Genomic DNA, 21,328 nt, shown 5'->3' with positions numbered 1-21,328 from the left:
TCCTCTTCAAATTGTAATTTCATTGTTTACACTTAAAAACTGACAAACCGTGGGCTTTTTAGCAAATATAAGAATACAAATTGGTCGGTAAAATAATCTCTTCAAATTAAAATCCACCCACAGATGAAGGGGGGAGGGGGGAGTATTTTTTCCCCCCGTTAAATAGTCTATTACATAAACTATAATTATTTCCCACATTATACCTCTCCACATAGTTGTTTGGCCAATTCTTCCAAACTTGACGTCAGAGAATTCACATTTTCATTTGATAATCCTTTAACATTTTTCAGCTTGATCTCTGGAGGACTGATATCAAAACACAGAAATAGTCACTAGTATGCAGTAAGCTAAATTACAAAGATTAGCCAATGAGAATATATGTAGAGAAACTGCTATGTTTACAATAGGGTTAATCCAGCCTCTAGTGGCCGTCTCATTGACAGCCGTTAGAAGCATTTCCGCGCTTCTCACTGTGATTTTCACAGTGAGAAGATGTTGCTGTCCATAGGAAAGCATTGAGAAATGCTTTCCTATGGACTGATTGAATGCGCGCGCAGCTCTTGCCGCGCATGCGCATTTGGTGGATGACGTCGAAAGAGGGAGGAGAGTTCCCAGCGCCGAGGGAGCCTGGCACTGGAGAAAGGTAAGAGTTTAACTCCTTCCTCCCCCTTCAGCCTGGCAGGACCCAAAGACCCTATAGTGCCAGGAAAACGAGTTTGTTTTCCTGGCACTATAGTGGTCCTTTAACGATTCGGGTTACAACAACATATTGCCATTTATACTTCGGTGTCCTTATATTGTTATTACATACATAGTGTTATTTTGTAGGTTTGTCTAGCCACCCTGCTCCGACCGTCACAAAATGTTCACATTTTAACAGTGAGTGAGGATGAGGTCGTTCAGGGAAGAAGAAAACTGTGGTTAGTTCATTTAATATGAATAGGATGGGGTACGCCTCTCAATTGCAGCCACACATGCATTGCTCAGCCGCACCAATAAGTGGCGGATATACCCATGTCTTATCTCTACCCACATATGTTCTATTGGAGAGGTTAAAGTGATAGATATTGTAGGATGTAAACAGGGGGTCAGTGATCTCAGAGGAGGGTAACCAGGGTAATGTTGGTTTCTTTGGCTTCGGGTGGCTGCGTCAGGGGGTTGTGGTGATCCTTCTGCTCTTTTTCTCTCGAGGTTGTGGTGCGGGTCCCTTGAAAGGTGATATAGGTTGTTCCTTACATTCCCCCAGTTTCCTCTCATTAATTGTGTGGTGGTTTTGTTTTCTGCTGGTCTTGGAGGGGGTTCTAAAAAGGTAATCCCCGTCCACCGCGCTTATCAGAGCTATCTTTGCAATTGGTTGTTTGTGTATGATGACGTCCCTTTCGCTATGGCTTCTTGATAATGGGCCTTCTATAGGGGTTGGGAGTGGTGAGGGGAAGATGCCTCCACCTCCCATGGCAGACCCGGCAGGGGTGGGGCGGGCTTTCCCCACTGCATCATCATTCCCTTCCCCTGTGGTGTGTGTTAATGTTTTATGAAGGACTCCCAAGGCTGCCAGATTTTTTGGGAATCTTTGTTCTGTGTTTCTAATTTCGGCGGTCAGTTTGTCCATCAGATAATGGTCTATGATTTTGATTACTACGTCTGCTAGCGTGGGCAGTGTTTTTGAGCCAGGACTAAGCCAAGGCTTGTCTTGCTGCCAGAGTTCTGCTGTTGTGAAGTTTTTGCTCCTATGATAGGAGTTTATCAGTGGGTTTGGATAGGAGGAAGGACCAAGGATCTATACCTATCTGTCTTTCAAATACGTCTGTTAACAGGGTCTGGACCTATGCCCAAAATTGGTGCACTCTTGAGCAAGTCCACCACATATGTATAAAGGCCCCTTGTCCCCACAGCCCTTCCAGCATACGTCTGTTGTGGCTTTTCCCATTCTAAATAGTTGCACTGGGATGGTGCACCACTGCATCAGCATTTTATATGATTGTTCCTGTTGTAGAACGTAAATGGATGTTTTGGCTATCGCTTCCCAAATGTCTGCCAAGTCTTCCCCCTCTAATGTCTGTCCCAGGTCGTTTTCCCCAGCGGCCTATGTAGCTGGGGCCATCGTCATCCCATTCCGGGGCACTCAGTTGGGTATAAAGTATTTTAGTCAAGTCTTTCTGGATGGAATCTGTGATACAAAGTTCCCCAAAGAAGGTCATGGGGATGTGCGCTGCCTTGTGTACAGTTGGGTTTCGTGCAAAGTCTTAATTGGATGTACCGAAAATAGTCTTTGGTTGTAAGTGGTGCTAGCGTTTTAAGGTTTTCGAATATCCTAAAGGTGTTATTTTCAAACATTTGATAATATCGTTGGAGCCCAGTGGATTCTAAACCCCGGAAGTCCCTTGCGCTCATCCTGGGCTAAAACGCCCCGTTTCTCAGGTATGTAGTCAATGGAGAAGGAGTGTGTTTTAGGGAGTGTTTAGTGGCCGTGAGATCCCATATTCTGATAGAACGACCTGTCTGGCAGTGCTAAACTCTAAAAAAAAAAAAAAAAAGCAGGTCTGTCCTCTTTGGGCACCCAGATCCAGTACTGGGGTAAGTCAGTACTCATGAGGTGTGTTTCTAAATCTACCCAGTGTTGGGAGTCCACTGGAGAGTGCCAACCTACCACTTGGGCCAGTTGTGCCGATGGGTAGTATAAGTATAAATTGGGAAGCCCCAAACCTCCCTTTGACTTGGGGCGGTGTAGAACCTGACTAGCTATCCTGTGAATATATATTATATTATTTTTAATAAACAAAACTCCTTAAATAAAATGCTAGAGAAGAAAAGTCAAGTGAACTACCTCCTAGGCGTCAGGTTTATGCAGTGGTTAAATGATCAGATATTAAGGTGACACTCCCAGGTGAACACTTAAAGATTTTTGTATTTTTTTTTAAATATTAAAGCATGCAGAAAAAGAAAAAAAAACATTTTTTAATTCAGCTGTACTTTGTAACTATAATAAATCCCCAGCTTGCTCATAACATTGTCTAATGATGTAATAAGCTTCCTCCATGCCATGTAATTATGGTTTTGTTTGCTGGCCAATTGTAACACCACCTCAGGCATCAAAAAGTCACAATGGAACTGACAGCTCATGGGACAGGCAACAAGCATAGCTTAATTCAGAACGTGAACTCTACAATAGATTCTGAGACAAAAAGCAGAGCTCCTAATTAAAAAAATAATCAAAAAGACATTCAATTGCATCTTGGAGCAAATGAAAGTGAACAAATTACTTGTGGTTATACAATTCTATAAACACCAATAGAAGCAACCCCAACTAAAAGATAATAAACCAGGTAGAAACCACTTTGAAAATTAATCAACAAATACAGGTTTTGATCTCACCTACCACGTACTTGATTCAGAGATAAAGGTAGCTCACTGTTATGGTGCCACGAGAGCCCCAGTGTCCTTTCAGAAAAATCTGTCAAACCATTTTTAATACAGTTTAGCACTTACCCGCTTCAAAACAGGTCAATGATTTGAAGTGGTCATGGTAGCTGGAGTCTGTATGTGCAGCATTTCACTTTGATATGCTGAACATACAGAGATAAAGCCCTTAGCTGACATTGGTGTAACTCCACCTACAGCAGCATAATTGGGGTGCCAGTCCAGACCGCTAATATTAATTCTGTGCTACGCAATGTCATTCATTGGCTGAGAACAATCAGCTAACAGTCTTAGCCAATCAATGGCAGCCACCAGGAACAATCAGAGCCCGGCGGAACTGGACCAGATAACCCGCAGGCACCAAAAGCACACAAGCGGGCTGTAGTGGTAATGCTGCTTGTAGTATCCCATTCATAAACTACTGGCCCAGAATATACATAGCAAAACAGAGGCAATGTTGGACACAATAAGTGTTATGTACAAAGGTCAGATATGGAGACAAAACAAAAAAGTTAAGCAATCAATGTGGAATTTAAATGGAATAGTGCACTGCTCAAACTTTCATAAATAATTCATCTTTACAGAATCCTCTGGAAGAAAAAATAAATAAAGAGAAAGAAAGAATATACAAAATACTTACACATCTGGGTAGGTTTGAGGGCATTTAATCCAAAGGTCTACATTCACATGAACTTCATTACCAAGAGGACGTAATGCAAGGGTGATTTCTGGAGGTTGCTGGACCTAAAAATATTGGAAAATATCCAAAATAAATATTGAGACAGACAATTTTAGGCTAAAACCAGACAAAATGAAAATACTTCTAGAGTGGTCTACAATGAAATTGGAAATATTCCAAATTGGTGGCCAACCATACACAATTCAGGGTTGAAGTTAAAAAGCACACGCTCTTGAGTTCAGGATCAACACTCAATGTTCCCAATTTCCCCTTAAATGCATTGAAATAAAATCCTCTCCCAGGTTTTAAAGAGGAATGGGCCTTTAAACAGAAGATGCATTCCTTCCAGTTTAGAATATTGTCCAACCCCATTTTTTGATTAAAATACTTAAGCTTCTTTGATTTTAGCATCGGGAGAATCAACTCACTGCAGCCCAATCCTACTACTGTGAAATCATCAATGAAGATGAATTTTGTCAAAGCAGGGGGCGTTGCTCCAATCCACCAATTCAATCAAGGACGTGCAGAGAGTTCAACATTAGCTTATGTTGCACATGGACACAGGACCTCACGCAATAATTGGATCTATTGGAGTCAAAAGCCCCTAGCAGCCGTAAACAAAAAAAACAAAAAAAATAGTGTAATTTCACAGGAATGGCAATATTTTCATTTGCAAGGCTGCAGGGGCCAGTTATCTGTGTCTATTCAAGACAATATAATGTTGTTGTTTAGACTGTCCCTTTAATGCCACAGCAAATCTGGGGACGGGAGGGGGTTGGGACTTTTTGCTGACGAACTGTACTTTAAATAAAAAATACCAAAGATGTAAATGGCTATTCTTGATATTTGCACACTGGTAATACAACTAAACTATGCTTACATGCAAAAGGGATCCAAGGAAACCAATTCTGTAATGACTCAGACAGGAAAGTACCAAGAGTGTCCAACTCTCCCAACTTATTCACAAATGGTGAAACTTCTCTCTGTGATCCGAAACTAACTCAACAATCCTTTACCAAAGGTCTGCCTTGAAACCCAGCTGTATGTACACAATGTGACAATTCCTCAATTTAACTATTAATATGACGTAAAGTCATGATTTTATTAAAGACACGGAGGCGAGTATTATGCTTCTCTTTCTTTAATTCTCCCTCAGCAGCGAAGAGAGATATATTCAAAAGAGAGAAAAAAAACCAATATAACATTAGCATATTGACAGTGCTATCATTGGTATCCACCCCCTTGGTATATAAGGTGTAGCACTCCATGCTTCTTCCTCTTTCTGTAGCGATCCGAAGACCAGATCAATAACCAAACGATAAACTTGGCCCGAACAGGAACAGTGGGCGATAGTCAAATGTCCATTCTTTATGGGTGGACTGTAGCACCTTGTTTCGAAACTTCAACACCTTGATAGAATTATTCAGGCTAAAATGAGAGGAGAAAGTATGGTAATATTTGGTTGGTAACTGGTTGTATCATATACTCCAACATAGGTCTTTAACTTATTATGGACAAAATTGTTGTCATGCCGTCATAACATATGATATTTTTAATTAAGATTATGTCTACTTACATCAAATTATAGTCACTTACCTGTGTGACGTACCGGAAACATTCTAATATGGTAACCTGATCATAAAGACACACCCAATCTGTGGTTGATACCCGTGTGAAATCCAATCCCTCCACCCAGGGAGGGCGGGAGGGAATAATACTCGCCTCCGTGTCTTTAATAAAATCATGACTTTACGTCATGTTAATAGTAAAATCTAGGAATTTTATTAAAGACACGGAGGCTCCTATTATGCTCTTTCAAAGCTGAGCAATAACTCTTTCCCAGAAATGTTGGATTGATTTAAAATAGAAATTCCGGAATGTGGATTCCGTAGACCAGTCTGCGGCCTTCAAGATGTCTTCCAATCGACATCCTATTGTCGATGCTTTAGAAGCCATAGTGCCTCTGACAGAGTGGTCTGAAAAGACTGATGTCTATCCCGGCCAAAGCTAATAACCATTTGGCCCAACGAGCGAGAGTAGGTGTAGTTACTGGAAGGTGCTGTTTCTTCAGTGAAATAAACAAAGGACCGTCGTTTGATGATCGTAGGGGAGAAGTACGGGATTCGTATTCTTTTAAGCACAGTATCGGGCACAGATTTGGCAGATTTGGCCCTTACATCAGACACTCGTTTACAGGATAGTAAACAGAATATCATGAGTAATTTTGCCGACAATTGTTTAATTGACAGTGCCGTGTTGTCGGGCCATTCCTCTAGGAATTTGAACACTATGTTGACATCCCAAAAGGATCCATATCTGGATTTTGGTGGACGTGAGAAACGTACACCTTTGAGTAGGCGACAGACCAAGGGGTTCTGTCCGAGAGGAATTCCGTCCACAGTATCATGACGTACCGAGATAGCTGATCTGTAGATGTTGACTGTACGGAATGCTTTGCCCGATTCTAATAGTTGTGTGAGGAAATCTAGTACCGTCTTTACAGAAGCTGATACGGGATCCACTGATTTTTCCAGGCACCAATCGGACCAAGCTCTCCATGCCGTAGCATATGTGCGCCGTGTTCCTAGTGCCCAGGCGTTCGCCAAGAGTTGGGTGGTAGTTCTTGAAATTTCTGTGATTTCCAGGGTCCCCGGAAAGAGCCATGCCATGAGCCGGAGGATTCCCCGTTCTATCAGGTCGTGGTTCTCCCCATCCGGATTGGTTAACAGGGAGGTTTGATCCGGTAGTAACTGTGGGAAATCGATCGCCATTTCCAGAAGGTGAGGGAACCAAGGTTGAGATCTCCAGCATGGTGTTATCAAGACCAATGTGGTCCTGTAGCGTCGAATGTGCGCCAGCGTCCGGGCAATCAGGTTGAACGGGGGGGGAAGGCATATGCTCGTCCCCCGGTCCAGTCCTGGAGAAAAGCATCTGTTGCCAAGGCCTCCGGGTCCAGTCGCCAGCTGAAAAATTGAGGAAGTTGTGTGTTTGGTCTGGACGCAAAGAGATCCACACTCAAGGGTCCCCATAGTTGTGCGATCTTGGAGAATACCTTCGGTTGAAGTCTCCAATCCCCTAAATCCCTCAGGTATCGGGAGTTCCAGTCCGCGGTGTAATTGTCTAGGCCTGGTATGTGTTCCGCGGTCACAGACACATTGTTTCGCAAACAATAGTGCCAGAAGTCTCAAGCCAAAACTGCCAGGATGCGGGATTTGGTACCTCCTAGATGGTTTATGTACCTGACCGCCGAGATGTTGTCCAACTTGAGGAGGATTGAGCAAGAAATGCCCCTGGGTGAGAGGCTGCCGATGTAGTTCCAGTGAGTTTATGTGTAGGAACGATTCGTTTACTGACCATCTGCCTCCTGTGGATATGGAGCCGCAGCGCGCGCCCCAGCCATGTAAGCTTGCGTCCGACTCTATTACTATATCTGGAGTGGAACCGAAAATCGCCCGTGTAGGAACGTTCCTGGTTTTGCCTCCAAGTGTTGAAGGAGCCTCTGCCCGGTCTGGAGAAACCTCGGGGATTGCGGCCGGGTAGACGGCTCTTACCTCTACCGGCCCCACCGAAAACCTTTGGGTGGAAGACTCTTTTAATGGACGATTGTGCTTTATCCAGAGCCGTGAAGGTTTTAACATAGGAACCCAGATCTTTGACGAAGGATTCGCCGAATAACAGACCCTTAGCCGAGGCCCCTGGTTCAGAGGAGGCCATGCTAGCCAGTTTGGGCTCAATCTTCAGCAGGATAGCTTTCCTGCGTTCCGTTGACATGGCTGTATTGGCGTTGCCGATCATGCAGACCAAGCGTTGGAGCCAGCCAAACGCCACGTCAAAATCCAAGGGTGCCTCACCCGACTGAGCTGCTTCCAGCAGTTCATACAGCTTAGTGACGGGACCCAGTGTGTCTAGGAACTTGTCCTGACAGTTACGGAGGGAATAGTCTAGTCCCCTCTTAGGTTTCCAGCCGGCTAGAAACTGGGCTGAGGGTCCACTTCTGGGGTTTTTGCCACAGCATCTGGTATTATGGGTTGGGAGAGGGACTTAGGTACCCTGAGGGCCAGGTATTGGGCGATGTGTTCAGAGGGTTCCCACTCAGCAGAGCGTGGGTGCCTTAAGTTATCAGGGTCAAATAGAGGTATATCTTTAGTCGCGGGCCGCTTCTGCCCCGGGCGCCCCTGATTGTGTCGAGGCACGTGTCGGTGCCAAAGGGAATTGCTTTCGCTCGTACGGGTCAGAGTATGGGACGTCTGACCCCTCATCCCCCTCCTTGCCTCCTTGCTCTTGCCCGTTTCCAGTCTCTGGTAGCCGTAGCTCGCCCAGGAGCTCTATTGCGCGGTTGTTGCGCGCCATCATGGACAGCCTGAGGCGTGTCAATCAGAGCAGGTTTAACCTGCATCGGGGGGGGGGGGGTCTTGAGAGTGTTTGCGCTTGCCTAGCGCTTTGCGCCCTGGTAGTGTCCCTTCAAGAGGGGTAGGTGTCAAGGCAGGGGTAGCGTGAGGTTGGACTTGCCTGAGCGCCTGTGTAATGGAGTTCGAAATGGTAGAGGACATAGCGCCCATGGCTGATGATATGGCCTTTGAAATAGAGTTGGACATGGTGGTGTCCAGAAGGGATTGGAATTCTTCCGAGCCCATGAGCCCAGGGTCAGCCTGGGGGTCAGGGCTAGTAGTGGCCATTGAGGGACTAGGTTTGCCAGGGAAGTTATCACCAGACTGAATGGTAGATAACTGAGTGCAAGTAAGAAAATAACAAATTGAAAAGACCGAGTACGAGGATTGATTAACCCAGGTACAGGGAGATGGAGGATAGCTCCAAAGTATATATCTGCTATAAATAAACTGTACCCGTCTGGAGAGAGAAAAGATCGATTCTCAGATCGTGTGAGAAGAAATCCCACGATGTACTAGTTCTTTAAAATGGCAGCCGCCTTAATAGGCGACTAGAAAACCAAAAAAATGGCAGCCGCGAGGAAAACCAAAAAAATGGCAGCCGCGTGGTATAGAAATTAGTGCTGGGAAAACGCTGCGGGGGTGCTGGACGAGCCCCGCCGACGATACCCGGCAGAGTGTGACCGGGGAAGGGAGCCCCAACCCGAGGGGGGAGGGAGGGAAACAGAAATGTCCAAAGGGAAAAACCTGAGTATAAAATCGGTCACACAAAAAAAATGCAATGTACAGCAAAAAACAGATAAATGATCAAAAGCAGTGGAAGGGATTAAACAATAAAGAACATCCCAATAAGCAGAGCAAATAAACAGAGCAAATAATGCAAACACAATACAATCCCACCAGAGCACACTATAGGTAAGAGGAGAGTGTACTTATCTGGTCTGAGGGAGCAGCGAAGAAAGAGGAAGAAGCATGGAGTGCTACACCTTATATAATAATGGGGTGGATACCAATGATAGCACTGTCAATATGCTAATGTTATATTGTTTTTTTCTCTCTTTTGCATATATTTCTCTTCGCTGCTGAGGGAGAATTAAAGAAAGAGAAGCATAATAGGAGCCTCCGTATGTTTAAAAAAAAAATTATTTTTTTGTGTGAACTCGGTGGACATTGCTCAGTAGTTGGGTGTAATGTCAATGTTTACCATTCCTTTTTTTGTTTTGTTTCCCAGGCTCGTGACTGTGGCTATTCTGTGCTGTTTGCCTCCTGTGTTTTAACTTTCGATCTCTTACTGGTTCCATTTTATAGAAAGCATCAATGACTTCTGCAAAGCCTTACAAGCTCCTGAATTAACCCCTTAAGGACCAAACTTCTGGAATAAAAGGGAATCATGCCATGTCACACATGTCGTGTCCTTAAGGGGTTAAACAGGTTTAACCAATAACAAATCTAAATCACATCCTATCTATCCATCGACAGAAACAGAGCAACAAAACAACAAAGGCACAGGCTCTGCAACAAGTTGCACAAAGTCAAAATTGCAAGTACCTTTATTAATGATCAACATTTCTCTTTTTTGAGTGTATATTATTATTACCATTTATATAGCGCCAACAGATTCCATAGCGCTTAATATACAAGCCATGTATTGTAGCACTTATCCTAGACATAAGTGCATGATGCTACAGGTCCAAATCTGCCTCTGAATTGTCAAAACTTGTAGGAAATTCCCATACATGCCACTTGGGCATACACTAGAAGCAAATTACAGGTACATTTGGTGATTAGCCCTGAACATGCCAATTCAATATGGGATAAAAATCGGTCTGCTAAAATAAATAAACATATAAAACAAATAATAGAAATGTGTGAATTACAAACAAAAGTAAAAAAAAAATTCAAATAATTATTAAATACTAAAATTCAAATATTTATTACAAAATTCAGACTGATTTTGAATATGTAGGTGTGCCTATTCTTTGCATCTAAAATGAAAAAAAAAACGAGCAGCAAGCAGGCAACAGGTTAAAAAAAAATATGAAACATGAGGGGAGAGGCAGAATAATGGCTCCTCAGATTCCCTCACAGAATGAGAGACAGTGTGACAGTTATAGGGACACTCTTAAAGCCAAAATCACTAGCTAATTGAATAGGTCTCTATAGGAGCATCCCCTCCATTTGGTATGTTTAAAACAACATTTATACATGTTAGCAGGTTGTGAATACCAAAACATTGTTAAAGGGACACTCCAGGCACCCAGACCACTTCTGCTCATTGGAGTGGTCTGGGTGCCAACTCCCACTACCCTTAACCCTGCAACTGTAATTATTGCAGTTTTTCATAAACTGCAATATTTACATTGCAGGGTTAACTCCACCTCTAGTGGCTGTCTACTAGACAGCCACTAGAGGTCACTTCCTGGGTTCTAGCACAGGTTTCCTGTGCTAGAGCGTCGCTGGATGTCCTCACGCTGTGTGAGGACCTCCAGCGTCGCTCAAAACCCCATAGGAAAGCATTGAAATGATTTTTCAATGCTTTCCTATGGGGAGACGTAATGCGCATGCGCGGAATTTCCGCGCATGCGCATTAGGTCTCCTCGGCCGGTGAGCGAGATTAGTCTCGCCCACCGGCCGACGTAATCACTAGGAGGAGCGTCGCGGAGGCGGAGACAGCGGCGAGGGACATCGCCGCTGTCCCAGGTAAGTCACTGAAGGGGTTTTCACCCCTTCAGTAACCGGGGATTGGTGGGTGGGAGGGAGAGGGACCCTCCAGTGCCAGAAAAACGGATCGTTTTTCTGGCACTGGAGTTTCCCTTTAATCCTCTGGGAGGTGCCACCGTGACAGAAAAAACTGCACATAGAAAGTTATTGCACCACAATCACTGCAAGAAGACATAATGATTATTCTATAATAGTGGTTAGGGTGCAAGGACAAGGTACGTGCAGCATTTCTACTACAAAAAGCATCCGGTCCAGCGATATTTTGATTTTTTGGGATGGGTTATAATTCTATCTCCAGCTAATGTCAAGAAGCCATCCAAGAATAACAGTACCGGCTGGGTATATCAATGTCATCCACTTTTTGTAAGCATCTCCACGGTGCATACACAACTTGGCCTGACTTCTCTCACCTCCTAGGGAAGAGAAACTTTTCTCTTTACACTTAAAGATATATTTTCAAAGACAAAAATACAATTCTTAAAGGGACACTATAGTCACCAGGACCACTATAGCTTAATGTAGTGGTTCTGCGGTCTATAGCTTGTCCCTGCAGACTTCTCAATGTAAGCACTTTTCTCTGAAAAGGCAGTATTTACATTGCTGCCTAGTAACACCTCTAGTGGCAGTCACTCACACGGCCGCTAAAGTGCTTCCTATCTCAGTGCTGCACAGTGTGCAGCATCTACAATCAGCGCCTCCACATTCTGCATGGAGGCGCTGAACATTTTCTATATAGATGCATTGATTTAATGCATCTCTATGAGGGGATGCCGATTTGTGCAGTGTTTTGCAGAGCATGTGCAATAGCTTCCCAATACTTCCCTAAGGGAAAGCAATGGATTGGCGGAGATCATCAAGCTTGATTATCTCTGCCATAGAGGCGGAGCCAGGCGCGGGGAGACCAACACAGCATGGATATATGAGGTGAGTAAAAACACCATTTATATGCATTCGGAGGGGGGGAGCTGGTCACCTAAACACACGCACACACACACACACATCATGCCGGGCCAGAGTGACATCCTATTCCAGCCCGGATGGTGATGGGGGAACCAATTGCGCATGTGCGACACGTGCTCTAAGGCGACTCTATTGAATAGCATTGAACCAATGCAAAGCTTGAGGAAGTGCAGCATCGTTTCATGTTATTAAACTCCAGGAAGCCCCTGACACCCAGTGAAAGGGGACAGGGACATTGCACCCAAACCACTTCAATGAGATGAAGTGGTCTGGGTGCCTGTAGTGTCCTTTTAACCCCTTCAGGACCGCTGACGGTTCAGGACCGTCAGCGGTAAAACGTGCGTTTGGACCGCTGACGGTCCTGAACCGTCATAACGGTCTGGTGCTACTTACCTGATCGCCGTCGGTCCCACGGCGGCAATCAGTGCTCCACCCGGTCCAGGGGGGTTGCCTGTCTGCCCGGGCAGTCCCCCCTCGGCAGATCAGGACCCCACGGCCATGTGATCACTCGATCACATGACCGCAATAGGTGTCTGTGTATCTGCCTGCAGGGGGACTGTCTGTGCTGACAGGCAGTCTCCCTGCAAGTGAAAAATCAAAAAAATAAAGTAAAAAAAAAAAAAACAGTGTAAAAAAAAAATAAAATCAAATAATATGTGTGTGTGTGTGTATATATATATATATATATATATATATATATATACATACATATACATACATACATACATAATGTCATATTAAGTGTATTTTTATATTTATATATACACGTATATTAATATAAAAATACACTTATATTTAAATTACACACGAATATATACAATATATATAATTGCTATATATATGGTATATATATATATATATATATTATTATAAAATACAAATATGTTAATAAAAATAAATAACAAAAAATAAAAATAATTTTTAATAATTATAAAAAAAATATTTATATATGCAATTTTATCCTAACAGTATTTTGATATATATATATATATATATATATATATATATATATATATATATATATATATATATATATATATATATATATTTATTTAACTCAAAATACACTTAGAATGTAATGATATATATATATATATATATATATAAATAAAATAAAAACAATACAAAATATACATATGAAATATACATAATTACATAAATAATTTCATAAATATACACGTAGACGTCAAATATATAAATATGTATATATATTAAAATTTTACATGTGTATTTATGTAATATTTTTACCTAATTAAGTAATTTTAATGATTGCAATTTGAGGGACCTGCCTGCCAACCCAGGCCGAAAGTCCAGATAATTTAATTTGCTAGCACTGTGTTTAACCCTGTAACTTTCTATGACACCCTAAAACCTGTACATGGGGGTACTGTTTTACTCGGGAGACTTCGCTGAACACAAATATTAGTGTTTCAAAACAGTAAAACATATCACAGCGATGATATTGTCAGTGAAAGTGAAGTTTTTTGCATTTTTCACACACAAACAGCACTTTCACTGAGGATATTATTGCTGTGATACATTTTACTATTCTGATACACTAATATTTGTGTTCAGCGAAGTCTCCTGAGTATAACAGTACCCCACATGTAGAGGTTTTATAGTGTTTGTGAAAGTTACAGGGTCAAATATAAGGCTTGATTTTACTTTTTTTTTTTTATTGAAATTTGTCGGATTGGTTAGGTTGCCTTTGAGAGCGTATGGTAGCCAAGGAATGAGAATTAGCCCCATGATGGCATACCATTTGCAAAAGAAGACAACCCAAGGTATTGCAAATGGGGTATGTTCAGCCTTTTTTAGTAGCCACTTAGTCACAAACACCGGCCAAAGTTAGCGTTTCTTGCATTTTTAACACACAAACAAATATAAATGCTAACTTTGGCCAGTGTTTGTGACTAGGTGGCTACTAAAAAAAACTGGACATACCCAATTTTGAATACCCTGGGTTGTCTACTTTAAAAAAATATGTACATGTTAGGTGTGTTTCGGGGATTTATGACAGATAACGGTGTTACATGGTCACTATTGATACATTTAAAATATATATATATTGAAACAGCAATTTCCTACTTGTATTTATAGGCCTATAACTTGCAAAAAAAAGCAATAAAGCATGTAAACACTGGGTGTTTTTAAACTCGGGACAAAATTTTGAATCTATTTAGCAGTTTTTTTCATTAGCTTTTGTAGATAAGTAAAAGATTTTTCAAGTAAAAGTCCAAAAACATGTTTTTTTTTACATTTTTCACCATATTTTATTATTATTTTTAAATACAATATTTGACATAATACAAATAATGGTATGTAAAGAAAGCCCCTTTTGTCCTGAAAAATATATAACTTGTATGGGAACCGTAAATGAGAGAGCGGAAAATTTCAGCTAAACACAAACACCACAAAAGTGTTAAAAGTGCTCTGGTCCTTAACGTACAAACATTGCAAAAACAGGCCGGTCCTTAAGGGGTTAAGACAAAATAGTCCCCTACTATATAAATAATAATGTTTTGTGCTATGGTATATTTGGATTGTATTGGAATTTCAATGACATTCCAACACAGTCTGCATTAGTATTTAAATCAATATTATATACCGAGAGCCGCTTTAATTCAACATTATCAATGCAAACTGGTAGAAAGTGGTCTCTGGGAGTCAGGAAAAAGACTTCCCTTATGAGGAGCCATATCTAACCAGTTTTACATCAAACCTGGTAACAATGCTCAGTTACTTTAACGTACCCAACACAGCATTCCATAATGGTTCTAATGGACCTGAGAGAGTTCCTTTTATTGGAACTAGTTGGAAAAGTTCTATAATTGTTTTGGGTTTTTTTTGTAAGTCAGGGGTTGTCAAAAATAAATACATTTTTTTTACTTTTAGCCCTCTTGTCTGCCTGCAGGGGGTCAATGTTTTGTTAGCCCTTATTGTTTAAAAGGTAGCCCCCACATATCAGAGTGCTGGTTTTTGGGGTGTCTCTGACAGGATGTACCTTCCAGGCGGAGTTCTTCCTCAGGTCTTCGAAGTCTTTCCCATAGATGGCATCCAGGACCTGCAGCTCGTTCTCCTGCCTGTGGTAGTGGGTCTCTGGCGGGTCTGGAGCAGGCCCCACGGAGCGCCCCTTATCCCCGGCCTCGGCCCGCTCATGGTCACCTGGCGAAGTGGAACCTACAGGAAGCACCGCGCTGCCCCCACCCTCGGCCATACTATACCGGACACATTACGGGAATCGCTGCTGCTGCTGCTGCAAGCCCCCGACAGCTGCCACTACAATGCATGCCCCTGCCCAATAGGCTTCCAGGGCACGGCACACATCACGCGAAGCCCCCGCGGCCATTTTTAGTAAGGGCAACGAATTGGGACTTGTAAGGCGGCCGCCATGATAAGTATGGGCAAAAATTGTATCCACGTCAAGGGTATAGAAGAGGGTGTGAAGGGATGCACATTTGCTGTGGACATTGGCTGTTACTTTTTCCTTTTGAAAGAGTATCATGTGCACCTGACTAGGAAAATATGGTTTTATGATGGGCAATGTTACTTTAAAGTGTATCCAGCATTAAAGAGATTTATCAAATTATCCTATTCTAAAGAATGTATTATTATTTATAAAGCGCCAACAAATTCCGCAGCGCTATAGACTTTAAGGATAGTGTATTTGTTCTCCGTCTTGGTGATGTTGTTTATTAATTGAAGATTAATTGAAGATTAATAAACAAGTATGTGACATTTTATTGACACTGTAATACCTGAGGAGAATGTAAATGTATTTCCATGGAAACCAAAAAAAAAAAACCCAGTGCGACATGGTGACAAAAATAATACCCGGGTGTTAGAGCCAACGCTCAGACATTTACAAAAGTTTTCAAAGTGAATTTTTTTCCCCCCTCATTAATGTTTTATTGATTTTCACCAAAAAAATAACATTACATAATATCTCGGTAATACAATCCATAGTTTCCATTTGTACATAAGGTCTTTTCGTGCATAAGTCATCATTTACATGGACATACCGGTACATTGATCTCAGTACATTTCGAGACATTCTGCATGCTTGTTTCCAATCATAATTAATCAACCAGACATATGGTTAAAGGAAAAAGACTGAAACAATAATAACGAAAAATGTTAACATAAACGTAAGACCCAACTATCTGTACAGGGCATCCTGCCTAAAGTTTGGACCAGCCGTTCATAGAAGTTTAATTTCAGACGTCAAAATATTAGCTATCCCGGGGGCGGGGCCGGACCGCCGAGCTGGATGGTCGCAAGCGAGACCAGCTCCTGCAACCTAAGCCCAGATAAGCATGAAACAATATGATTAATGATATAAAACCAACCGGCAATGGTGGCACTCAGTGGGTAGAGGGCTCTGGATCCAGGGTGAGGCTGGCTCTAAGGGTTTCAGTCCCCTGGAGGAAGATTCCTCGCTGACATTTTCAAGGCCTACTCCAGCAGTGAGCGGAGGGGAACGGCCGCTGCCCCGCTGTCCTGTCAAACAGCGCTAAATCACATGTCAGCCCGCGGGGAACCGGCTCCGTACCCCCCCCCCCTTTGGACCGGGGGGGTGATGGTGCCAAAACCAGAGCCCCAACAAGCTGCACACCCGCACCGGCAGAACCCAGGGCGGACCGTTGACATTAACGGCACAGATCCTATCTGCAGCCATTCCCATGCACCCTCGGACCTCATCAAACAACCCACCTCCATCGAGATTGAAAGCACAGTGCCTTCCGCGGGGTCCCGGCGCTTCCCTCATCCTCCGGGCAAGGACACAAGACGACCCACAGATACAGGACTCACCCTCCCATCACGATCCGGCTCACATCACTCACAGGTCGGCGGCAGGACAGTTCGGGATCCAGGGGATCCGGCAAACCTGAAAACACACTGTCTTCAGCAGCGTGGCTCTCACATTAAGACAATCTCTTTTATTTTTATTTTTTTTCTCGTCTCCTCACTTCAGCTGAACTGGTCGTTGAGGAGCCAACTCTTTACGAGCCAACTCGTAAAGAGGCCATACTAGATTTAGTGTTAACAAATGGAGATTTGGTATCAGATATTACTGTAGGTGAAAGTTTAGGATCCAGTGATCATCAGTCAGTGTGGTTTAATATAAGAACAGTGACTGAGTCACACCACACAAAAACAAAAGTTTTAGACTTTAGAAAAACAGACTTTTCTAAAATTAGAATATGTGTAAAGGAGTCATTATCAGACTGGAGCAATTTAAATGGAGTCCAAAATAAATGGGATTATTTAAAAGCTGCACTACTGAAGGCAACAGAAAATTGCATTAGGCTTGTCAGTAAAAGCAAAAAATTCAAGAAACCACTGTGGTACTCCGCAGATGTGGCCAAAATAGTAAAAAACAAAAAGTTAGCATTTAGTAATTATAAAAAAACCCAGAGTGAGGAAGACAGAACGACCTATAAGATTAGGCAGAAAGAGGCTAAGCAAGTTATAAGAGCTTCCAAATCACACACAGAAGAGAAAATAGCACAGTCAGTAAAAAAGGGGGACAACACTTTTTTTAGATACATAAATGAGAAAAGAAAAGTAAAACAAGGATTAGTTAGATTAAAAACAAAAGAAGGAAGGTATGTAGATGAGGATAAAGGTCTAGCTGACTGCCTCAATGAATATTTTTGTTCGGTATTTACAGCTGAAAATGAAGGAAAGGGAACAGGGGCAGCTCCCACACAGACTGTGGAATAGAAATTGAGTTTACAAATCAAGCATTTTATTAAAGATTCAAAGTTAAGCAAAAAAAAAAAACACTCAGAATGGCAGGCGGATGCGTATTAGGGACTTTAGCTTGTGGCTTGGTGAATGGTGTCGGGAGCAAGGATCAGTTAAAAAAAAGGATAAATGAGTCATTTATTACACGTGAGTTTACAGAGGAAGAGGTTCTATTTCAACTGTCAAAAGTAAAGACAAATAAGTCAATGGGACCTGATGGAATACACCCAAAGCTATTAAAAGAGCTTAGTGGTGTACTAGCAAAACCAGTAACAGATTTATTTAACCAATCATTGTTAACAGGAGTAGTCCCAGAAGATTGGAAGTTAGCGAATGTTGTGCCCATTCACAAGAAAGGTAATAGGGAGGAGTCGGGCAACTATAGGCCAGTAAGCCTTACTTCAGTAGTGGGGAAAGTGATGGAAACTATGTTAAAGGATAGGATTGTTGAACATCTAAAAACACATGGATTTCAAGATCAGAGACAACATGGGTTTACTTCAGGGAGATCATGCCAAACTAATCTTATTGATTTTTTTGATTGGGTGACTAAAATTATAGATCAGGGTGGTGCAGTAGACATTGCTTACCTAGATTTCAGTAAGGCTTTTGACACTGTTGCACATAGAAGTCTTATCAATAAACTGCAATCTTTGAGTTTGGATTCCAATATTGTTGAATGGGTAAGGCAGTGGCTGAGTGACAGGCAACAGAGGGTTGTAGTCAATGGAGTATATTCGAAGCTTGGGCTTGTCACCAGTGGGGTACCTCAGGGATCTGTACTTGGACCCATTCTCTTTAATATTTTTATTAGTGATATTGCAGAAGGTCTTGATGGTAAGGTGTGTCTTTTTGCGGATGATACTAAGATATGTAACAGGGTTGATGTTCCAGGAGGGATAAGCCAAATGGCAAATGATTTAGGTAAACTAGAAAAATGGTCAGAGTTGTGGCAACTGACATTTAATGTGGATAAGTGCAAGATAATGCATCTTGGACGTAAAAACCCAAGGGCAGAGTACAGAATATTTGATAGAGTCCTAACCTCAACATCCGAGGAAAGGGATTTAGGGGTGATTATTTCTGAGGACTTAAAGGTAGGCAGACAATGTAATAGAGCAGCAGGAAATGCTAGCAGAATGCTTGGTTGTATAGGGAGAGGTATTAGCAGTAGAAAGAGGGAAGTGCTCATGCCATTGTACAGAACACTGGTGAGACCTCACTTGGAGTACTGTACACAGTACTGGAGACCATATCTTCAGAAGGATATTGATACCTTAGAGAGAGTTCAAAGAAGGGCTACTAAACTGGTTCATGGATTGCAGGATAAAACTTACCAGGAAAGGTTAAAGGATCTTAACATGTATAGCTTGGTGGAAAGACGAGACAGGGGGGATATGATAGAAACATTTAAATACATAAAGGGAATCAACACAGTAAAGGAGGAGACTATATTTAAAAGAAGAAAAACTACCACAACCAGAGGACATAGTCTAAAATTAGAAGGACAAAGGTTTAAAAATAATATCAGGAAGTATTACTTTACTGAGAGGGTAGTGGATGCATGGAATAGCCTTCCAGCCAGTGGCGTACTAAGGGGGGGGCGGGGGGGGCGGCCCGCCCCGGGTGCCACTGACTAGGGGGGTGCCATGACGTCCGGTGTCATGTGTCACCCCCCGGCCCCCATCATTACGCTGCGCACAGCCGCAGCACCTTTGCGGCTCGGCAGGACTTACTACAAGGATGAGAAGGGGAGGAGTGTTGCGGGCCGCGGCGTCGCGCAACGTGATGACGTCGTGCGCAGCGCCGTCAGCCCGCCTTCACGGATCTTCAGCGGAAGGATCCGGGCGGTGAGGCACCCAGTCGGTCAAGGCATCAATAAAATGTAAGTAGTAATTTTATGTGATGGGGCTAAATTAATTTAAGGGGGGGGGTGGATAATGGATTAAAGAATTAAAGGGGAGGGAGTTTTAATTAAGGGGTGTGTGTATTAATTAAGGGGGGTGTATTAATTAAGGGGGGAGTGAGTATTAATTAAGGGGGGTGTATTGATTAAGGGGGTGTATTAATTAAGGTTTGAGTGAGTATTAATTAAGGGGGGTGTATTAATTAAGGGGGTGTATTAATTAAGGGGGGAGTGAGTATTAAGGGGGGTGTATTAATTAAGGGGGTGTATTAATTAAGGTTTGAGTGAGTATTAATTAAGGGGGGTGTATTAATTAAGGGGGTGTATTAATTAAGGGGGGAGTGAGTATTAAGGGGGGTGTATTAATTAAGGGGGGTGTATTAATTAAGGGGGGTGTATTGATTAATTAAGGGGGAGTATTAATTAAGGGGGGAGTGAGTATTAATTAAGGGGGTGTATTAAGGGGGTGTGGGTTAATTAAGGGGGGGGTGTATTAATTAAGGGGGTGTGGATTAATTAAGGGGGTGTGGATTAATTAAGGGGGGAGTGAGTATTAAGGGGGGTGTATTAATTAAGGGGGTGTATTAATTAAGGTTTGAGTGAGTATTAATTAAGGGGGTGTATTAATTAAGGGGGGAGTGAGTATTAAGGGGGGTGTATTAATTAAGGGGGTGTATTAATTAAGGTTTGAGTGAGTATTAATTAAGGGGGGTGTATTAATTAAGGGGGTGTATTAATTAAGGGGGGAGTGAGTATTAATTAAGGGTGGTGTATTAAGGGGGAGTGAGGATTAATTAAGGGGTGAGTGGATTAATTAAGGGGTGTGTGGATTAATTAAGGGGGGTGGATTAATTAAGGGGGGTGGATTAATTAAGGGGGTGTGGATTAATTAAGGGGGGTGGAGTAATTAAGTGGGGTGTATTAAGGGGGAGTGAGAATTAATTAAGGGGGTGTATTAATTAAGGGGTGTGTGGATTAATTAAGAGGGTGTATTAATTAAGGGGTGTGTGGATTAATTAAGGGGGTGTATTAATTAAGGGGTGTGTTGATTAATTAAAGGGGTGTATTAATTAAGGGGGAGTGAGGATTAATTAAGGGGGGTGTATTAATTAAGGGGGGTGAGGATTTATTAAGGGGGGTGTATTAATTAAGGGGGGTGTGGATTAATTAAAGGGGGCTGTGGATTAAAGAATTAAAGGGGGAGGTTTAAATAATGGGGGTGCAGGGTTTTTTTGATTAAGGGGGTTGCAGTATTCTATTTATTAAGGGAGGATGTGCACTGCAGATTTGTGTTTTTTTGTTAAGGGGGTGTGCAGGGTTTTTATAAGGGGTGTGTGCAGGTTTTTTGTTATTAAAAGGGGGTGTGCAGGATTTTTATGTGTAGGGAGTGAATGAAATTTATGTGATCGGGGTGCAGGGTTTTTATGTGTAGGGAGTGTATGAAATGTATGTGATCGGGGTGCAGGGTTTTTATATGAAGGGCGAGACAAGGGGCTTTGTAGAAAG

General features: G+C 42.4%; 1 protein-coding gene across 1 annotated transcript in view; it reads right to left on the bottom strand.

The window, feature by feature from the left end:
• EIF2AK4 (eukaryotic translation initiation factor 2 alpha kinase 4) overlaps positions 1-15,471 on the bottom strand; it is a 78,645-nt gene extending 63,174 nt beyond the window's left edge. Inside the window, exons 1-3 of the mRNA XM_063439792.1 lie at positions 15,170-15,471; positions 4,058-4,161; positions 204-306 (exon numbers count right to left, since the gene is read on the bottom strand). Coding sequence (XP_063295862.1) covers positions 204-306; positions 4,058-4,161; positions 15,170-15,382 — 420 coding nt within the window. The 5' untranslated portion in view covers positions 15,383-15,471. The remainder of the gene's footprint in view (positions 1-203; positions 307-4,057; positions 4,162-15,169) is intronic.
• Between the last annotated feature and the right edge of the window lie 5,857 nt (positions 15,472-21,328).

Source organism: Pelobates fuscus, chromosome 13, assembly GCF_036172605.1.
Source record: "Pelobates fuscus isolate aPelFus1 chromosome 13, aPelFus1.pri, whole genome shotgun sequence".
Lineage (NCBI taxonomy): Eukaryota > Metazoa > Chordata > Amphibia > Anura > Pelobatidae > Pelobates > Pelobates fuscus.
This window is presented reverse-complemented; position numbering and strand designations above follow the sequence as displayed.